At 48.5% G+C, this 17,685-nt stretch overlaps 1 protein-coding gene across 2 annotated transcripts; it reads left to right on the plus strand.

The window, feature by feature from the left end:
- The first annotated feature begins 5,017 nt into the window (after window positions 1-5,017).
- On the plus strand, window positions 5,018-11,587 carry C5AR2 (complement component 5a receptor 2). 2 transcript variants are annotated; one of them, XM_034986860.1, is made up of 2 exons: window positions 5,018-5,225; window positions 9,822-11,587. In XM_034986860.1, the coding sequence occupies exons 1-2, from the start codon at window positions 5,202-5,204 to the stop codon at window positions 10,848-10,850; spliced, it is 1,053 nt and encodes a 350-aa protein (XP_034842751.1). In that variant the 5' UTR covers window positions 5,018-5,201; the 3' UTR covers window positions 10,851-11,587. The 2 variants fall into 2 exon arrangements, with proteins under 2 accessions (XP_034842751.1, XP_034842752.1); XM_034986861.1 differs by lacking the exon at window positions 5,018-5,225 and adding an exon at window positions 6,351-7,260.
- Window positions 11,588-17,685: the final 6,098 nt, after the last annotated feature.

Raw genomic sequence — 17,685 nt, forward strand, 5'->3', positions numbered from 1 at the left:
TTTATTTATTTATTTGACAGAACACAAGCAGGGGGAGTGTCAGGCAGAGGGAGAGGGAGAAGCAGGCTCTCCGCTGAGCAGGGAGCCTGATGCGGAACTCCATCCCAGGATCCTGGAATCATGACCTGAGCTGAAGGCAGATGCTTAACTGACTGAGCCACCCAGGTACCCCGATCATCCCAGGTGCCCCGATCATCCCAGGTACCCCGATCATCCCAGGTGCCCCGATCATCCCTGTCCCTATTATACCTTCTTTCAGGGTGCTGCCTCCTCCAGGAAGTCCTTCTTGACTTCCTCCTCTATCCCCCCTCCCCCCACCCCCCTCTCTCTATCTCTGTTCCTGGTCAGATGCTAGCTTTCCTGGTTTGGGGAGTGGGCTGCAGGCAGTGAGGTCTTTCCCTTGCTCTGGTTTGGGAAGGAGATGCTGTTCCAAGAGCTGAGCCCCGTGGGCGCCTGGGTGGCTCAGTTGGTTAAGCGACTGCCTTCGGCTCAGGTCATGATCCTGGAGTCCCGGGATCGAGTCCCGCATCGGGCTCCCTGCTAGACAGGGAGTCTGCTTCTCCCTCTCCCACTCCCTGTTTGTGTTCCCTCTCTCGTTGGGTCTTTCTCTGTCAAATGAAATGAATAAAATCTTTAAAAAACAAAACAAAACAAAAAAAAACAAGAGCTGGGCCCCCCTGGTCTTCTAGAAACACTTGGAGGCCGGCGAGTGGGGATCCAGGTGGCTTCTCTGAGGTGTTGAGTAGCCCTGCCTGGGAAGGAAGTGGGCTGAAGGGCCAGGCCGTTGCCAAATCTTGGGGCTTGGGGGATCTGCTGGGTCAACAAGTCCTGAAGAGGAAGTGGTGGGAAAAGGAAGTGGATGACTGGGTTTGGCTGAGTTGCCCGTGTCCATTCCCTGTCCCACCCCACTCCCCACCACGAAGTCCCCTGTCACCCACACACCCACCTATGCCTCAGACCAGGCTCCCCAGGGCTTGGGTCAGAGCCTCCTCCCCCGCATCCATGTCACGTGACCTTCCCCGGGCACCACACTTCTGGCCTCCAGGAGGGTATTACTCCAGATTTCGCCTTGTCTGATAGGAATACGATGTGAGCCACATACGGGAGCTTACATTTTCCAGCAGCTAAGCAAGGGACAAGCAAAGAGCAACCAAAAGAATCAGATAACACAAATTTGGGTGATATATTTTATTGAACCAAATATATTTATTTTTTTTTAATTATTTTATTTTATTTTATTTTTTTTAGATTTTATTTATTTATTTGAGAGAGAGAGAATGAGAGACAGAGAGCATGAGAGGGAGGAGGGTCAGAGGGGGAAGCAGACTCCCCGCCGAGCAGGGAGCCCGATGTGGGACTCGATCCCAGGACTCCAGGATCACGACCTGAGCCGAAGGCAGTCGCCTAACCGACTGAGCCACCCAGGCGCCCTAATTTTTTTTTTTAAAGATTTTATTTATTTATTTGAGAGAGAGAGAATGAGAGCGAGCGAGTACATGAGAGGGGGGAGGGTCAGAGGGAGAAGCAGGCTCCCTGCTGAGCAGGGAGCCCGATGCGGGACTCGATCCCGGGACTCCAGGATCATGACCTGAGCCAAAAGCAGTCGCTTAACCAATTGAGCCACCCAGGCGCCCCTGAACCAAATATATTTAAAATATTTTCATTTCATTAGGTGATCAATATAAAAAGTTATCAAGAGATCTCACATTGCTTTTTCCTACCCATTTTTGAAATCTGGAGTGTATTTTCCACTCACAGCATCTCAGATGCACCACATTCCAAATGCCCAGGAGCCTCCTGGGGCCAGCGGCTACCATACTGGACAGCAGAGGGCTAGGACTCCTTCACTAATGTCCAGACCATCTACAAATTTCCCTTTCTATAACATCCAACAGCGGGAGCTCCATATGTCTAACACTCCCAGGTTCTAGAATCCTATGATTCAAATAGTCTGTGACTCCCACTGTCGGATCCCTTGGACCTAATAGCTTGTGATTCTACGAGTCTGTAATTTCAACGCTTCAGAGTCCTTGATCTAGATCGGGGGTCGGCAAACTCCAGCCTGGGGCTAAATCCGGCCCACTGCTTGTTTTTGTAAATAAAGTTTTATTGGAACACAGCTGTGGCCATTCAGTCTGTGCCTACTTTCATTCCACCAAGGCAGACTGAGTAGCTGTGACAGAAACCTCGAGTGACCTCTTGGCCAGCAAAAACTAAAATATTTAGTCCTTGTTCTTTTACTGATCAGCTTACACTGATGTTACCTACACTCTTTCCCGTGCATCAGATATCACATAATAATATACATTGTCCAAAAGGGACTTGTTTCCCCATCTTGGGCATTCATTTACCCTTTCAGGTTTCTATAATTGTGTTAGGTTGGGGGCGCCTGGCTGGCTCAGTCGGTGGAGCATGTGACTCTTGATCTCGAGGTTGTGGGTTCGAGCCCACATTGGGGGTGGAGATTACTTAAAAAGAAAATCTCTTAAAAAAATTAATTAATTAAAAAATTATGTTAGGTTGAGCTCCATGAAGTTGCCACACTTCATCTCATTTTGGGGTGAGGGGGTGTAACGGCTCATTATTTATTACTTAAAAAATTATAAAATATGAGCGACATAAAATTCACCATTAATGGCATTTAGTACATTCCCAGTGGGGTGCAACGGTCACCATTCCCTAGTTCTGGAACATTTTCATCACCCCAAAGAAACCCCATCCTGGCCCCCAGCCCCTGGCAACCACTAATCTGCTTTCTCGTTACAGACTTGCCGGAATGCAAACTTTTTTTTTTTTTTAAAGATTTAATTTATTTATTTGTGTGTGTGAGAGAGAGAGCACAAGCTGGGGGAACCACAGAGGTAGAGGGAGAAGCAGGCTCCCGCCGAGCAGGGAGCCCGATGTGGGCTGATCCCATCTCATGACCTGAGCCGAAGGCAGACGCTTAACCCACTGAGCCACCCAGGTGCCACCCAACCTATTTTGACCCACAACATGGCAATTTCCTATGTCAATGTAACCGTCTAAGGTCCTTCTTCTTCTAGCTCCCCCCGTGTTGAGGGGCTGGTACTTGGCATCTTTCGGAGTGGCTGTAAAAAGGAATCCCACACCCAGAGCAGCCCTCCCTTTCTATAAAAGCTGTGTCTCCCTCCCCCCATGCCCGCTCTCCACCCCCAGCCATCTGCAGGCTATGGAGACCCTGGCCTCTGCCCCCAGCATCCCCCAGCCCTCAGGGAAGAGCCCCCAGCGCTAGCGACACCAGAAAACCTCAGGCCCCCAGAATCTGAGAAACGTGCACTTCAGGATCAGTGACCACGGCATTTAGGAAGCTCTACTGATCTGAGAGACACACTCCTGTAAATCTGAGATCAGTGGAAGTTTGGGCTGATCAAGGACAGTCCCCACCCTGAGCTTCTGCCATGCTCGTCTCTTCTCTGACCAGGGTGGGTTCCCATAGGATGTGGGAGATGAGGAGGCCTCCCAGAGCATGGCAGGAGGGGATAGAAGGGGCGTTTGTCTCATCGGGAGGGTCTGGGGCCACGACAAGGCTCAGCCAAGACATGGTCACCTGGGGAGGGGCCGGGAGATGTCACAGGTCACGCAGTGAGCTCCAGTTTGTTGACTCAGACCAACTTCCTCTATTTTTTTTTAAAAGATTTTATTTATTTGAGAGAGAGAGAGAGAGAGAGAGCGCATAAGAAGGGGGGGAGCGGGAGAGGGAAAAGCAGACTCCCCGCTGAGCAGGGAGCCCGACGTGGGACTCGATCCCGGGACTCCAGGATCATGACCTGAGCCGAAGGCAGTCGCTTAACCAACTGAGCCACCAGGCGCCCAGAACAACTTCCTCTAACAACACGGTTTTATTCCCTAAAGGACATCAAAAGAAATGTGTAAATATATCCCCTCCACCCAAAGCATGCACAGAGAGAAGTATACAGCCACAAAAGAACTGCTGAATAAGAGTTCTGAAATTGGAGAACCACTTCCTCTTGCTAAGCCTTCTTAAAATGTACATTTTATTTTTTATTTTATTTTTTTTAAAGATTTTATTTATTTATTTGAGACAGAGAGAATGAGAGAGAGCACATGAGAGGGGGGAGGGTCAGAGGGAGAAGCAGACTCCCCGCCAAGCAGGGAGCCCGATGCAGGACTCGATCCAGGGACTCCAGGATCATGACCCGAGCCGAAGGCAGTCACTCAACCAACTGAGCCACCCAGGCGCCCTTAAAATGTACATTTTAACAATTTCTATTGTATTCTTTTCGTCATTGTTAATTTAACACGTAGGGAGGCACAGCCGATGGGCCGGTGAGCCGGGCACCCACGGATGTGCTTGAAATCTCTTCACCCATGTATTGCTCAAGGCAAAACATCCACTGCACAGATGAGGAAGTTGAGGCCCAGGGAGGCCGAGGCCCTGGATCTCACCCACCGCGGACCTGGACTATGAGTCTCGTCATTCTGGCCCTCAAGTTCACGTTCTCGGCCTGGCGCCTGTGGTGGGAGTGAGGTTAGGGACCACGACGGTCAACATCCTCCCACTTCAAAGACGGGAAACTGGGGGAACAGGAGGGATATGATTTGTTTGTGTTTTTGTCTGCCCTGTGGTTGACGACCTCGGCCCTTTTGTGGGGAATGTGACCCTGAGCTGTTTCTCTAAGTACACGGAAGGCGGGAGGAATATTTATCTGTCTTCAAGGCTTTGCAAAGAGCAGAGAGAGGGGGCTGGTATACATTTGGAGGCTGGGAGGCGGGTAGCAGGCAGTGGGTGCTCCCTGAGGATGACCCCAGAGGGCCCCCCGGGGAAGTGAGAGTGAAGACCTCCAGGCCTTCAAGGTCAAACTGCATGCAGGTCTAGCTTCCAGGAACAGATGGCATTGATAAACTGGGGTTGGTGACACTGGGTCAACTCTCCACCCACCTTCCTTTGCTGCCCAGTAATTTTGGGATGTGTGAGTCATGGGAAGAATACAGGACAAACACACCCTTAGAGTACGAAAAGGCCACTCCTGTTTTCCCCTGGTTATTAAGATTGGCTGGGGCCCGTGAGGTGGCAGTGCTGAGAGGCATCCCTTAGGAGCCTCGGCAAGGGGGACGAACTTCCAGGAATCCACCAGCTGCCAGACGCCGGGAGAGACCCCCAGACCTCCCGGGTCCTGGCTGTGAGCCCGGATCAGGCTTCTGAGTGGCATCTGGTCAAGATGAGGATCCTCTTACAAGAGCCGGTAAGGATGGAGGGAAAGAGGGAGGCAAGGACAGGAGGGTGGCATTTGGCCATCTCGGCTTTGTAGGCTAATTCTTTTCAGAATCTGGGAATCAGAAACGGCAATTTGAGAGGTGGGATCTTATCACCATTACATTGGAATTCCAGGCTCTTGGAATTCACTTCGGCGGCCCAACAGAAAAGCTTTTGGTCAAAGGGTCCACATATCTGGTGCACTCAGGTGACAGCAAAGGACGATTCTCCAAACTCCAGGAACCCCAGCAGTTTCTGGATAATCCACCCAATGGCCACTTGTCCGGTGAACTAGCCCTTCGATTCACCAACTTCACTTTTTTTTTTTTAAAGATTTTATTTCTTTATTTGAGAGAGAGAGAGAGACAGAAACAGAGCATGAGCAGGGGGGAGGAGGCAGAGGCAGAGGCAGAGGGAGAAGCAGACTCCCCACTGAGCAGGGAGCCCGATGTGGGGCTTGAACCCAGGACCCTGCGATCATGACCCGAGCACAAGACAGACGCTTAACCAACTGAGCCACCCAGGCGCCCCTCCAATTCCACTTCTTAAGAAAGAAGCTTTAACTTTATTTTCACAGATAACAGACACACGCACGTCAGAGCTGGGAAGCTCTGTGTATCTCCACGAGCCAAATGTACACAGGTACTGAGCACCCGGGTCAAGGAATAGCACAAGCCTAGTGCCGACGTGCCCTCCTGTTCCCCCAGTCGCTACCCACCCCCCACAGAACTCTTCTGCTCGTTTTTGAACTTGATGTGAATGGTATCACTCAGTCACCTCCCCTGCGTGTCTGTTTGCCTCTTTCCCCAGCAGTATATGTATGAAATCCATCCACATTTGTGTGTGTGGTTTGTTCATCCGCACTGCTATAGAGTATTCCACTGCATGAATATATCATGCTATGTTTTTTAAATATTTTATTTATTTATTTGAGAGAGAGGAGAGAGCACAAGCAGGGGGAGCAGCAGAGGGAGAGGGAGAAGCAGGCTTCCTGTGGAGCAGGGAGCCCGATGCGGGGCTCGATCCCAGGACCCTGGGATCATGACCTGAGCCGAAGGCAGTCGCTCAACCAACTGAGCCACCCAGGCGCCCTAATTCATTGTTTTTTATATGAATCAAATTTACTGTACAAAATGAGGATAAAATAATAAGGCTATTCGTGATTATCATTAAATGTCCTTTATTTACAGTCCGAGGCTGGTTGGTGAGCACGGCCCATCCAGCCAGCGGGCTGATATTCAAGCTGCTGTAGGAAAGGGCTGATGTGTGTGCAGATAGGGAAACAGATTGAAAACACATTCATTATGCGGAAAAGATAAAGAGATGACACAGTGGGTTTTGGATGTTGCATTTCTGTTTGGTATATTCAAAGGGAAATACCACAGTTGGTTGAGCTGCCAACATGCAGAAGATTTCCTGGATTTTGACCAGTAGAAGCTGGGCAGGGTGGGGTTTGAGGGTGGGAGAGAGGGCGTGTGTACCAGCAGGTACCAGCTGCTACCTCACAGCTAATGCTCGCTGTGGACCAGGCACTGCGTTCAGCTCTCCACTCTGATTCGCTTCCTGAACGCTCGTGACACCTCTAAGGTAGGAAGAGTATTATTCTCATTTTACAGGCGAGGAAGCTGAAGAACAGAGAGGTTAAGTGACTTGCCCAAGGTCACACAGCTGGTGAGGGTTTGAATTTTTAAAAGCTGCACACCTTTTACTCTAGTGATGAAAATAATATGAAAGCAGCAGGCCAAACTCCAAACACACACACACACACACACACACACAAGTGGCTGGGCCTCTTGGCAACTACTTGGCAGGGAGGAGAGGGCAGAGGGCAACACTCCAACTTCCCCTCCGCTTTTCCTGTTGGGTCAGTGCCAGCTAGAGCTCTGGGGAGCGCCCATGAGAGCCAGCAGAGAGCCTCAGGGGCAGGTCATGCTGACGTTGGGGGGCTAGGGTCTACCATCCACCCGAGCCCTTTACTGCTTTATCACACGTCAACTCCACAAAGCCTCCCCTAAACCAGTGAGGTAGGTTCACCTCGGTGACTCATTGCTCAGATGAGGAAACCAAGAGAGAGCCAACTGAAACTGAGTTACGGAGCCCGGGTCTGCTTAGGGCCACCGGCTGTGCTGCCGTCTGTCTCCTGAATCTAAGGTTTTTGGGTGAATGCGCTCTAGGGCCCGCAGTTCCAGAGTGGGGATGACACAGTTCAAAACTCAGCTCTGTTACTTGCTTAGCTGAATGATCTTCGGCAAGTTACGTCCCTGGGCCTCAGTCTTCTTGTCTGCCGAATGGGTACAATGATAGTACGGGTAAAAGGATAGTATTAAAATCAGAGGGTTGTTATAAGGATCAAATGATATAAGATTTAAAGGCACCCGGAGCAATGCCCAACACATAACACAAAGTGCTCAGTGGATGGTGGCTTCTAATACTAATACTACTAATATAATAATAGTAAGTAATAATAATATATAATTATATATTAATATTACTATATTATAAAAGTAAAAATAACTATTATATCACTATATAATGTATTAATGTATTAATCTATATTACTTATTATTATATATTTATATATTATATTGTATATTTATATATTATATAGTATATGTATATTATTATATATTTATATATAATATAGTATATTATATATTTACTTATTATTATATATTTATATGTTATATTATATATTTATATATTATATATAGTATATGTATATTATTATATATTTATATATAATATAGTATATTATTGTATATAGTTAATATATAGTAAATTATCCATAATATAAAAAATATATATATTTTAATATTTTATTTATTTGACAGAGAGGGAGATAGCGAGAGCAGGAACACAAGCAGGGGGAGTGGGAGAGGGAGAAGCAGGCTTCTCACCGAGCAGGGAGCCCGATGTGGGACTCGATCCCGGGACTCCAGGATCATGACCTGAGCCGAAGGCAGACGCTTAACGACTGAGCCACCCAGGCGCCCTAAAAATATATATTAATGCATTTGTTTAATATGTTTAATATATAATATTTGTTTAATATATTTAATATATAATACTAATATATGATATATTAGTTTATTACTATTATATTATTATATTAATATTATATTAATAATAATATTCCTATATATTATTATAGTAGTAATATTACTATATATTACTATATGTTATATTATTATCATAGTAATAATATAATATATATAATTATTATTATTGCTATTGTTATGATAGATCATGTCGCTTCACAGCTCAGCACCCTCCTGTGGCCCCTATCTCATGTGGAATAAAAGATAATGTCCTCACAGTGTGCCCCATGGTCCACGATATCTTTCTGTTCTTACCTTCCCCTTCTCTGCCTCCCTACTCCACCCCAGCCACACTGGCATCCTCGCTGTTCCTTGAACATGACCACCATGTTCTCACCTCAGGGCCTTTGCTGTCAATACATATATATATATTTTTTTAAAGATTGTATTTATTTATTTGACAGAGAGAGACACAGTGAGAGAGGAACACAAGCAGGGGGAGTGGGAGAGGGAGAAGCAGACTTCCTGCAGAGCAGGGAGCCCGATGTGGGACTCGATCCCAGGACCCTGGGATCCTGACCTGAGCCGAAGGCAGACGCTTAACGGCTGAGCCACCCAGGCTCCCCTGCTGTCAATACATATTAACCTTTCCCCCTCTTGATGGATATTCGGATTCCAATATTTTAAATTCTAGGGGCGCCTGGGTAGCTCAGTTGGTTAAGCGTCTGCCTTCAGCTCAGGTCATGATCCAGAGTCTCAGGATCCAGCCCCCCATCAGGCTCCCTGTTCGGTGGGGAGTCTGCTTCTCCTTCTGCCCCTCACCCTGCTTGTGCTCTCTCGCGTGCTCTCTCTCTCAAATAAATAAATAAAATCTTTTTTTTTTTTTTTTTTAAGAACATTTCCATCAACGCTGAATGTTGGATCACACAGCGCGGCCCTACAGTTCCAAATAATAATTGGCTGGGGTTCTAATAGTATAATATTTTGGGATTCCAAAATATATTTTAAAAATATTTTATTTATTTATTTATATGACAGAGAGACAGACAGCAAGAGAGGGAACACAAGCAGGGGGAGTGGGAGAGGGAGAAACAGGCTTCCCGCTGAGCCGGGAGCCCGATTTGGGGCTCGATCCCAGGATCTGGGATCATGACCTGAGCCGAAGGCAGACGCCCAGGCGCCCCTAAAATATATCTTTTTAAATCACGATCATTTTCTGCATTGCAATACTCCAGAATTCCGAGATGCGAGTAAGCTTGGGTTCTAACATTGTAATATTCCAGAATTCCAGGATGCTCATGAGCTAGTGTTCTCACACTCTGGCATTCTAGAATTCCGGTATTCTAACCTGCGGGGGTTCCGACGTGGCACCATTCCCGCAGCGAGTTCTAAGAGGGTAGTCTTCTAGAATTCCGGTATTAGGATGCACTGGAGATCGGCAGCTGCCGCAGTCCGCGTCCGAGCGGCTAGCGGGGGTTCCCACACCCGGGGATTCCAGGCGCCTGAGGGTTTCGTCAAGGAGCTCCCACGATTTCTCTCCGGTTCAGGTGTCCGGGGCCTGGATGGAGAACACTTCTCTCAGCTACGAGTACGCGGACTACGACGGGGTTCCGGATCTGCCCGTGGACTGCGCGGACGGCCTCTGCGTCTCCACCGACCCGCTGCGCACCGCCCCGTTCCTGCTGTACGCCGCGGTCTTCCTGGTGGGCGTGCCCGGCAACGCGATGGTGGCCTGGGTGACCTGGAAAGAGGCCCGCCAGAGGGTCGGCGCCGCCTGGTTCCTCCACTTGGCCGCGGCGGATCTGCTCTGCTGTGCGTCTCTGCCCCTCCTGGCGGTGGCCATCGCGCGCGGGGGGCACTGGCCGTACGGGGCGGCGGGCTGTCGGGTCCTGCCCTCGGGCATCCTGCTGTCCATGTACGCCAGCGTGCTCCTTCTGGCCGCTCTCAGCGCCGACCTCTGCCTGCGGGCCCTCAGGCCCAGCTGGGGGGCGGCGGCGGGGCGGGCGCGCGGGGTGCAGGTAGCCTGCGGGGTCGCCTGGACCGTGGCCTCGCTGCTCACCGTGCCCTCGGCCATCTACCGCCGGCTGCACCAGGAGCACTTCCCTCGCCGGCTGGCGTGTGTGGTGGACTACGGAGGCTCCGCCGTGGTGGAGAACGCGGTGACCGCCACCCGCTTTGTTTTTGGCTTCCTGGGGCCGCTGGTGGTCGTGGCCAGCTGCCACGGGGCCCTTCTGTGCCGCGTGGCCCGACACCGCTGGCCACTGGGCATGGCCGTAGTGGTGGGGTTTTTTGTCTGCTGGACCCCCTACCACCTGCTGGGGCTGGTAATCGCCGCGGCTGCCCCGCACTCCGCGCTCCTGGCCGGGGCCCTGCGGGCTGAAGCGCTGGTCAACGGCCTCGCTCTGGCTCACAGCTGCCTCAACCCCATGCTCTTCTTGTACTTCGGGAGGACTCAACTGCAAAGGTCACTGCCAGCCGCCTGTCGCCGGGCCCTGAAGGAGTCACAGAGCAAGGATGAAAATGCGGTCAGCCAGAAATCCACCAGCCATGATCTAGTCTCGGAGATGGGCGTGTAGGCTAGAAGGAAACTGGTTTGTGTGAGTCCATCCGATTTCGCAAGGCTGGCTTCAGGCATAGCTGGATCCAGCAGCTCAATGATATCATTTCTTTATTTATTCATTCAACAAGCATTCATTACGCACCTCCTATGTGTAAGGCCCTATTATAGGCACTGGGGAAGTAGCAGTGACTAAAACAGACACAAATCCCTGCCCTCAGGAAACGGACATTCTATTGGAGGAAGACAGGCAATAAGCAAAGGAAAAAGAAATATGGAATATATCAAGTGGTGACAAGTGCCAACCTAAAGGGGACAAAGAGGACTGAGTGGGGCAGGGATTTAGGTAAGCTAGGCAAGGCCCATTGGGTAAGGTGATATTTGAGCCAAGACCTGAGGAAGGGAGGAAGGAGTCATGCTTAAATCTGGCAGAAAAGCATGTCAAGCACAGGGAGCAGCAAGTACAAAGGCCCTGAGGCACAATATGCTTGGCACATTTCAGGAAGAGTGAAGAGGCCAATGTGAATGAAGCAGAGGGAGCAAGAGGGAAAGTGGAGTGAGACGAAGGGAGAGAGGTGGTGGGGGGCTGGGTTTGAAAGCCTTCCAGGCCATAGCAAGTGTTTGGAGATCCATGGCAGTGTTCTGAGCTACTGTTAACAGATAAAATATACAACACCAAATTAAATTTGGGTTTTGGGTTTCAGATAAACAACAAGAAAACGGGGTTTTTTGTTTGTTTGTTTGTTTTGTTTTGTTTTTTTAGCATGAGTATGTCCCATGCAATATTTGAAACATACTTCAAAAAATTATATGTTGTTGGGGGTGCCTGGCTGCTCAGTCTGTAGAGCTTGTGACTCTTGGTCTTAGGGTTGTGAGTTCGAGCCCCACATTGGGTATAGAGATGACTTCAAAATAAAATCTTTACTGGTGTCTGGGTGGCATAGTCGGTTAAGCGTCCAACTCTTGGTTTCCACTCAGGTCATGATCTCAGGGTCATGGGATCAAGCCCCGAGCCAGGCTCTATGCTCAGCATGGAGTCTGCTTAAGACTCTCTCTCCCCTCCCTTTGCCCCTCCCCACGGCTCGCTCTCTCTCTCAAATAAATAATAAACATCTTAAAAAAATAAAATCCAAGGGGCACCTGGGTGGCTCAGTTGGTTAAGCGACTGCCTTCGGCTCAGGTCATGATCCTGGAGTCCCGGGATTGAGTCCCACATCAGACTCCCTGCTCAGCAGGGAGTCTGCTTCTCCCTCCGACCCTCCTCCCTCTCATGTTCTCTGTCTCTCATTCTCTCTCTCGCAAATAAATAAAATCTTAAAAAATAAAATAAAATAAAATAAAATAAATTAAGAAATAAAAATTATTTGTTTATCTGAAATTCAAATTCAAATTCAAGAGAGCATTCTGTAAATTTTTTTTTTCCTAAATCAGGCAACCCTATTCTGAGCAGAGAAATGTCTTTTTTTTTTTTTTTAAAGATTTTATTTATTTATTTGACAGAGAGAGACACAGTGAAAGAGGGAACACAAGCAGGGGGAGTGGGAGAGGGAGAAGCAGGCTTCCTGCTGAGCAAGGAGCCCAACACGGGGCTCCATCCCAGGACCCTGGGATCATGACCTGAGCCAAAGGCAGATGCCTAATGACTGAGCCACCCAGGCACCCCAGAGAAGTGTCTTGATCTTAGATTTTAATAGGATCCCTCTAGTTGCTGGTGGGGACTAGACTATGGGGGTGTGGGGGGAGGGACATGAGGATCTTCTGCTTTAGCGGAGAGACTACTGCCATGGTCCGAGCAAGAAGTGATGTTCACTTGGGTCAGGGTACTAGCAGAGGCAGGTGAGAAGGTGACAGATTATGGCTCTGTTTTGAAGGAAAGGCTATGTCCTAGCTCCTTAGCTTGGTAGTCGAGGCTTCTCTCTGCCACTGAACACAGTTACGTTCTAGCTGTGCAGACCATTGTGGCGGACGGAATAACGGCCCCCTAATGAGGTCCACATCCGAATCCCCTGCACCTGGGAATATGTGACCATACATGGCAAAGGGAACTTCGCAGTTGTGATTAAGGGTCTTGAGGTGGGAAGAGGATCCTAGATTATCTGGGGGGGCCCAAGGTAATCACAAGGGTCCTTATAAGAGGGAGGCGGGAGGGTCAGAGTCAGGAGCAGGAGATTTGACAGTGGAAGCAGATATCAGAGTGATGGGAGGAAAGGGCCACCGGCCAAGGAATGCAGCCCCAGAAGGGGCCTGCCGACACTTTGATTGTAGATGCCTGACCTCCAAAACTTTAATGGAGTAAATCTGTACTGTTCTTGAGTCGCTAAGTCTGTGGTCACCTTGTTACAGCTGTCACAGGAGACCAGGACAGATCCTCTGGGCTGTATCATTTTCATGCCTCTAGGCCTTTTCTCAAGCTGGTGCCACTGCCTAGCGTGCCCTTCGGATCGGTGCCGCCCTATCTGGTAATCACCAGCTGTCGGTTCCTCTTTGGATGCAAATGAATTCAAGTAAAAAATTGAGTTCCTCAGTTGCACCAGCTGCTAGTTCGAAGCTCAATAGCCCAGTGTCGCTCGCGGCTGCCATACGGGGCGGTGCAGATACAGAACCTTTTCATCACTTCCGGACGTTTTACGAGACAGGGCTTCTCGAGGATCTCACCCGCTCACATCTTGAAGTCATTGTAGTGGCACCTGAATGTAGGGTCATTACTACAGGACTGCATCTTCCATAGAATTTCCCCTTTAAGATAAGTCCTACCCCAACACAGGGAAGTAAGGGGAGATGCTTCCTTTTATAAGACGAGGCCCAGAGAAGGGAGGTCATTTGCCCAAGATCACACAGCAAAGAAATTATAGAACTGAGATTTGATCCCATGTTCACTTGACTCTAGTGCCCATGCTCTTATCTCTGAAATCTTCCGTCCTTATTTTGCTCAAATGACACTTTCTCCAGGGAGTCCTCTCTGATTCATTCCCCTCCGAGGGAGGGAGTAGTGTTCTCTTCTCTGGGTTAAGTTTCTGGAACACAAGTTCCCAGGTACGCTGTAAATTCCCCATGGGCAACATCTGAGCCATTTTTATTTTTATTTCTTCTCCACCCATTCCCAGGCCTTAGAAATAACAAAACTATCTTTATTTGTCTACATCCAGTTTTCCAACTAGACTGTGAGCTCCCCAGTGATGAAGCTCTCTTTCTTGCTATCTCTTCTTTTAAAAAAAAAAGATTTTGTTTATTTATTTGACAGAGAGAGAGAGAAAGCATGAACAGGAGCAGGGGGAGTGGCAGGGAGAGAGAGAGGGAGAAGCAGGCTCCCCGCTGAGCAAGGAGCCCAACACAGGGCTCAATCCCAGGACCCCTGGGATCATGACCTGAGCCGAAGGCAGACACTTAACTGACTGAGCTACCCAGGCGCCCCGATATCTCTTCTTTCTATTTCTGGTATAGGTACACATAGTAGGTCCTCACCAATACATATTTTAGTCCTGGGGTTTTATTCAGAATTGACATGCATGAGTTATGAAGACCAAGTCTCCCTTGTAGAATGAATTATGTCCTGGGACAATTTACAGAGCTTTATGAACAGCTGGGGGAAATCCTGTTGTTAATCCACTGGGGCCAGGTGCCATTTAAGAGAGCTCTTCTTCAATACATTTATAAAAAGTCTTTTGTGGTTTTTTTAAAATTTATTTTCATTTATTATTGCATCAGCCTTACTTTTTTTTTTAAAGAAGAAATCAATTTCACAGAAGCTTTCAAATGTAACGCTTTTTTAAAAATTTATTTTATTTTATTTTTTTTAAAGATTTTATTTATTTATTTGAGAGAGAGAGAGCACATGAGAGGGGGGAGGGTCAGAGGGAGAAGCAGATTCCCTGCTGAACAGGGAGCCTGATGCGGGACTCGATCCCGGGACTCCAGGATCATGACCTGAGCCAAAGGCAGTCGCTTAACCAACTGAGCCACCCAGGCGCCCTAAATTTATTTATTTTAGAGAGAGTGCACAAGAGCGGGGGGAGGGACAGAGGGAGGAGAAGAATCTTCAGGCAGACTCCCCACTGAGCATGGAGCACGATGCAGGCCCGATCCCAGGACCCAGAGATCATGACCCGAGCAGAAATCAAGAGTCAGACTCTCAATCGACTGACCACCCATGTGCCCCTTAAATGTATTTCTGTGGAATTTGGTCATTAAAAATAATCTTGCTTTTTGTTTGTTGTAATTTCCCCTTTTCTGTTCTTAATTTTGTTTGTTCTTTGAACACATTGATTTCCAAAGCATTGTTTCCAAAGCACCAGGTCTGAATATTTTTCTAAGAACGAATTTCAAGTTTGCTACTCAATCCTAGGTTTGGTAGTTTGTGACACATATCTTGAAGTCATATTTGTTGTTTACTTCCTCCCATTTTTCTTTAAAAAGAAGTTGTAGTTCTCTTTTGGAAAGTTCAAGCAGTGCTTAGTCAGTTTCTTCCCCTTCTTCTTTTTTTTTTTTTTTTAAAGATTTTATTTATTTATTCACGAGAGATAGAGAAAGAGAGAGAGAGGCAGAGGCAGAGGGAGAAGCAGGCTCCCCACGGAGCAGGGAGCCTGATGCGGGACTTGATCCCAGGACCCTGGGATCATGACCTGAGCTGAAGGCAGACGCTTAACCGACTGAGCCACCCAGGCGTCCCTCTTCCCCTTCTTCTTTTGATGACTTACGAATTGCCTTCTCTACGTTCAAATTGTTTTCCAAAGGTTTGATAATTGCATCCAACTTCCCCCTTGACAACCCAAATCAATGTCCAACACATAACTCAAACTCGAATATGCTCAAAATGGAACTCTGGATTTTCTCTCTCAGCCCTCCTTCCCTATTTTCCTGATCTCAGTTGATGGCAACTCTCTATTTCCAGGCACTGAGACCAAAAACTTTGGGGTCATCCTTGACGCCTCTCTTTCTCTCACATTCAATGGCCAATCTGTCAGCCAACCCCTCTGGGCACTACTTTAAAGTATCCACAGAATCCGACCACTTCTCACCACCTTCTCTGCCATCATCCTGATCCACCATCTCTCACTTACTGCACCGGCTGCCTCCCTGGTCCTCTTTCCTCATCTTGGTTCCCTACAGTCTGTTCCCCCACACACGAGCCCAAGATTCTGTTAAAATCTAACTCAGATCTTTGGGGTGCCTGGGTGGCTCAGTCATTAAGCGTCTGCCTTCGGCTCGGGTCATGATTCCAGAGTCCTGGGATCGAGCCCCACATCGGGCTCCCTGCTTGGTGGGAAGCCTGCTTCTCCCCCTCCCGCTCCCCCTGCTTGTCTTCCCTCTCCCACTGTCTGTCAAATAAATAAAATCTTTAAAAAAAAATCTAACTCAGATCGTGTCTCAGGTCCTTCCTCTGCTAAACTCCTCCCATGGCTCCCACCTCACTCAGATGAGAAGCCAAAGTCCTCACCGTGGTGTGCCTGATCTACTCTCCTCCTTTCCTCACCTCATTTCCTGCTATGCCCCCCTCCTTCACTCCCTCCACACAAGCCAGCTTGCTGACCTCTGAACCCACCAACCATGTTGCCATGGCAATCTGCATTTGCGATTTCCTTCACCTCCAGGGATCTCCATGGCTTGCTGCCTCACTTATTTCTGCTCAAATACTGCTTCCTTGGGGCTGTCCTCTGACCACACTACTTAAAATAACACGACTCCTTGCCCCTTTCCTGCTTTGTTTTTCTCCATAGAGCGTGGTGGTACTGCTTGACATTCTTTTTATTTTTATTTAAGTAAAGATATTTAAATGTCTGTTTCTCCTACTAAAACCCGAGCTCCACGGGAGCAGGGACTCGATCCGTTTTGTTCACTGCTATGTTCTCAGTACCTAGAACTGGCTCTGGAACTGAAGGCTGTACCTTCTCAGCGGAAACATTCTCTTAAGGAAAAAGGAGAATGTTGGGAGGATATACTATGAATGAAAGATCTAACATTTATTGAGTGCCTACTATGTACATTAATGAAAAAGCAATTTATGTACCTTATGTATATATTTTCACTTACTTTCCCCAACAATCTTGAAAAGCAGATATTATCCTGTTATAAATAGGGAAACTGAGGCTGAGACCCACAATGACTGGGGCACCTAGGACGAGAGAGGACTCTATTTTCTCATTCATTTAGTCATTCATTCAACAACATTTACCGACTCTCTGATACTTGTGGTGGACGCTGGACAACACAGGACCTCCAAGACAAGAATGGCCCCTGCCTTCTATTTGGGGAGTTGAATTATTTGTTAGTGAATTATACGTTAATAGAATTATGCATTAATAATTATGAATTACAGTGAATAAATCACCGGAGCAGTTTTTTATTTTTATTATTTTTTAAGATTTTATTTACTTATTTCACAGAGAGAGACACAGCGAGAGAGGGAACACAAGCAGGGGGAGTGGGAGAGGGAGAAGCAGGCTTCCCGTGGAGCAGGGAGCCCGATGCGGGGCTCGATCCCAGGACCCTGGGATCATGACCTGAGCCGAAGGCAGACGCCTAACGACTGAGCCACCCAGGCGCCCCAACAGAAGCAGTTTAATAGTGTCTGGGCTCCCGCCAGCTTTCTCTCTGGCGTCGGGCGATCCGTTGCAAAGACGATTCACGGGAAGGGTAGAGCGCGCGCCCGGGCGGAGGCGCTTGCAAGTCTCCGCTGCAGCGCTACCGCCGACCTCTAGACGGCGCAGCGTCAACCCTGGCACCCCTCGAAGAGAGGCGGAGCTGGAGCGTGTTGTGCGCAGGCGCAGAGTGCGTTTTGGCCGCTCCCAGTTGCACACTGGCTCCTCTGCCTGCGGCGGGGTGGGGCCTGGCAGTGAAGGCGGCGCGCGCAGGCGCAG

Source organism: Mirounga leonina, unplaced genomic scaffold (genome assembly GCF_011800145.1).
Source record: "Mirounga leonina isolate KUSES-001 unplaced genomic scaffold, KU_Mleo_1.0 Mir_376, whole genome shotgun sequence".
Taxonomy (NCBI): Eukaryota; Metazoa; Chordata; class Mammalia; order Carnivora; family Phocidae; genus Mirounga; species Mirounga leonina.

What these genes read in the sequence shown, in the direction of transcription:
- C5AR2 (XM_034986860.1), top strand. Translation starts at nt 5,202, where the DNA reads ATGAGGATCCTCTTACAAGAGCCG. An exon ending in GGATCCTCTTACAAGAGCCG is followed by an intron (nt 5,226 to 9,821) that starts GTAAGGATGGAG and finishes TCTCCGGTTCAG; the next exon opens with GTGTCCGGGGCCTGGATGGA.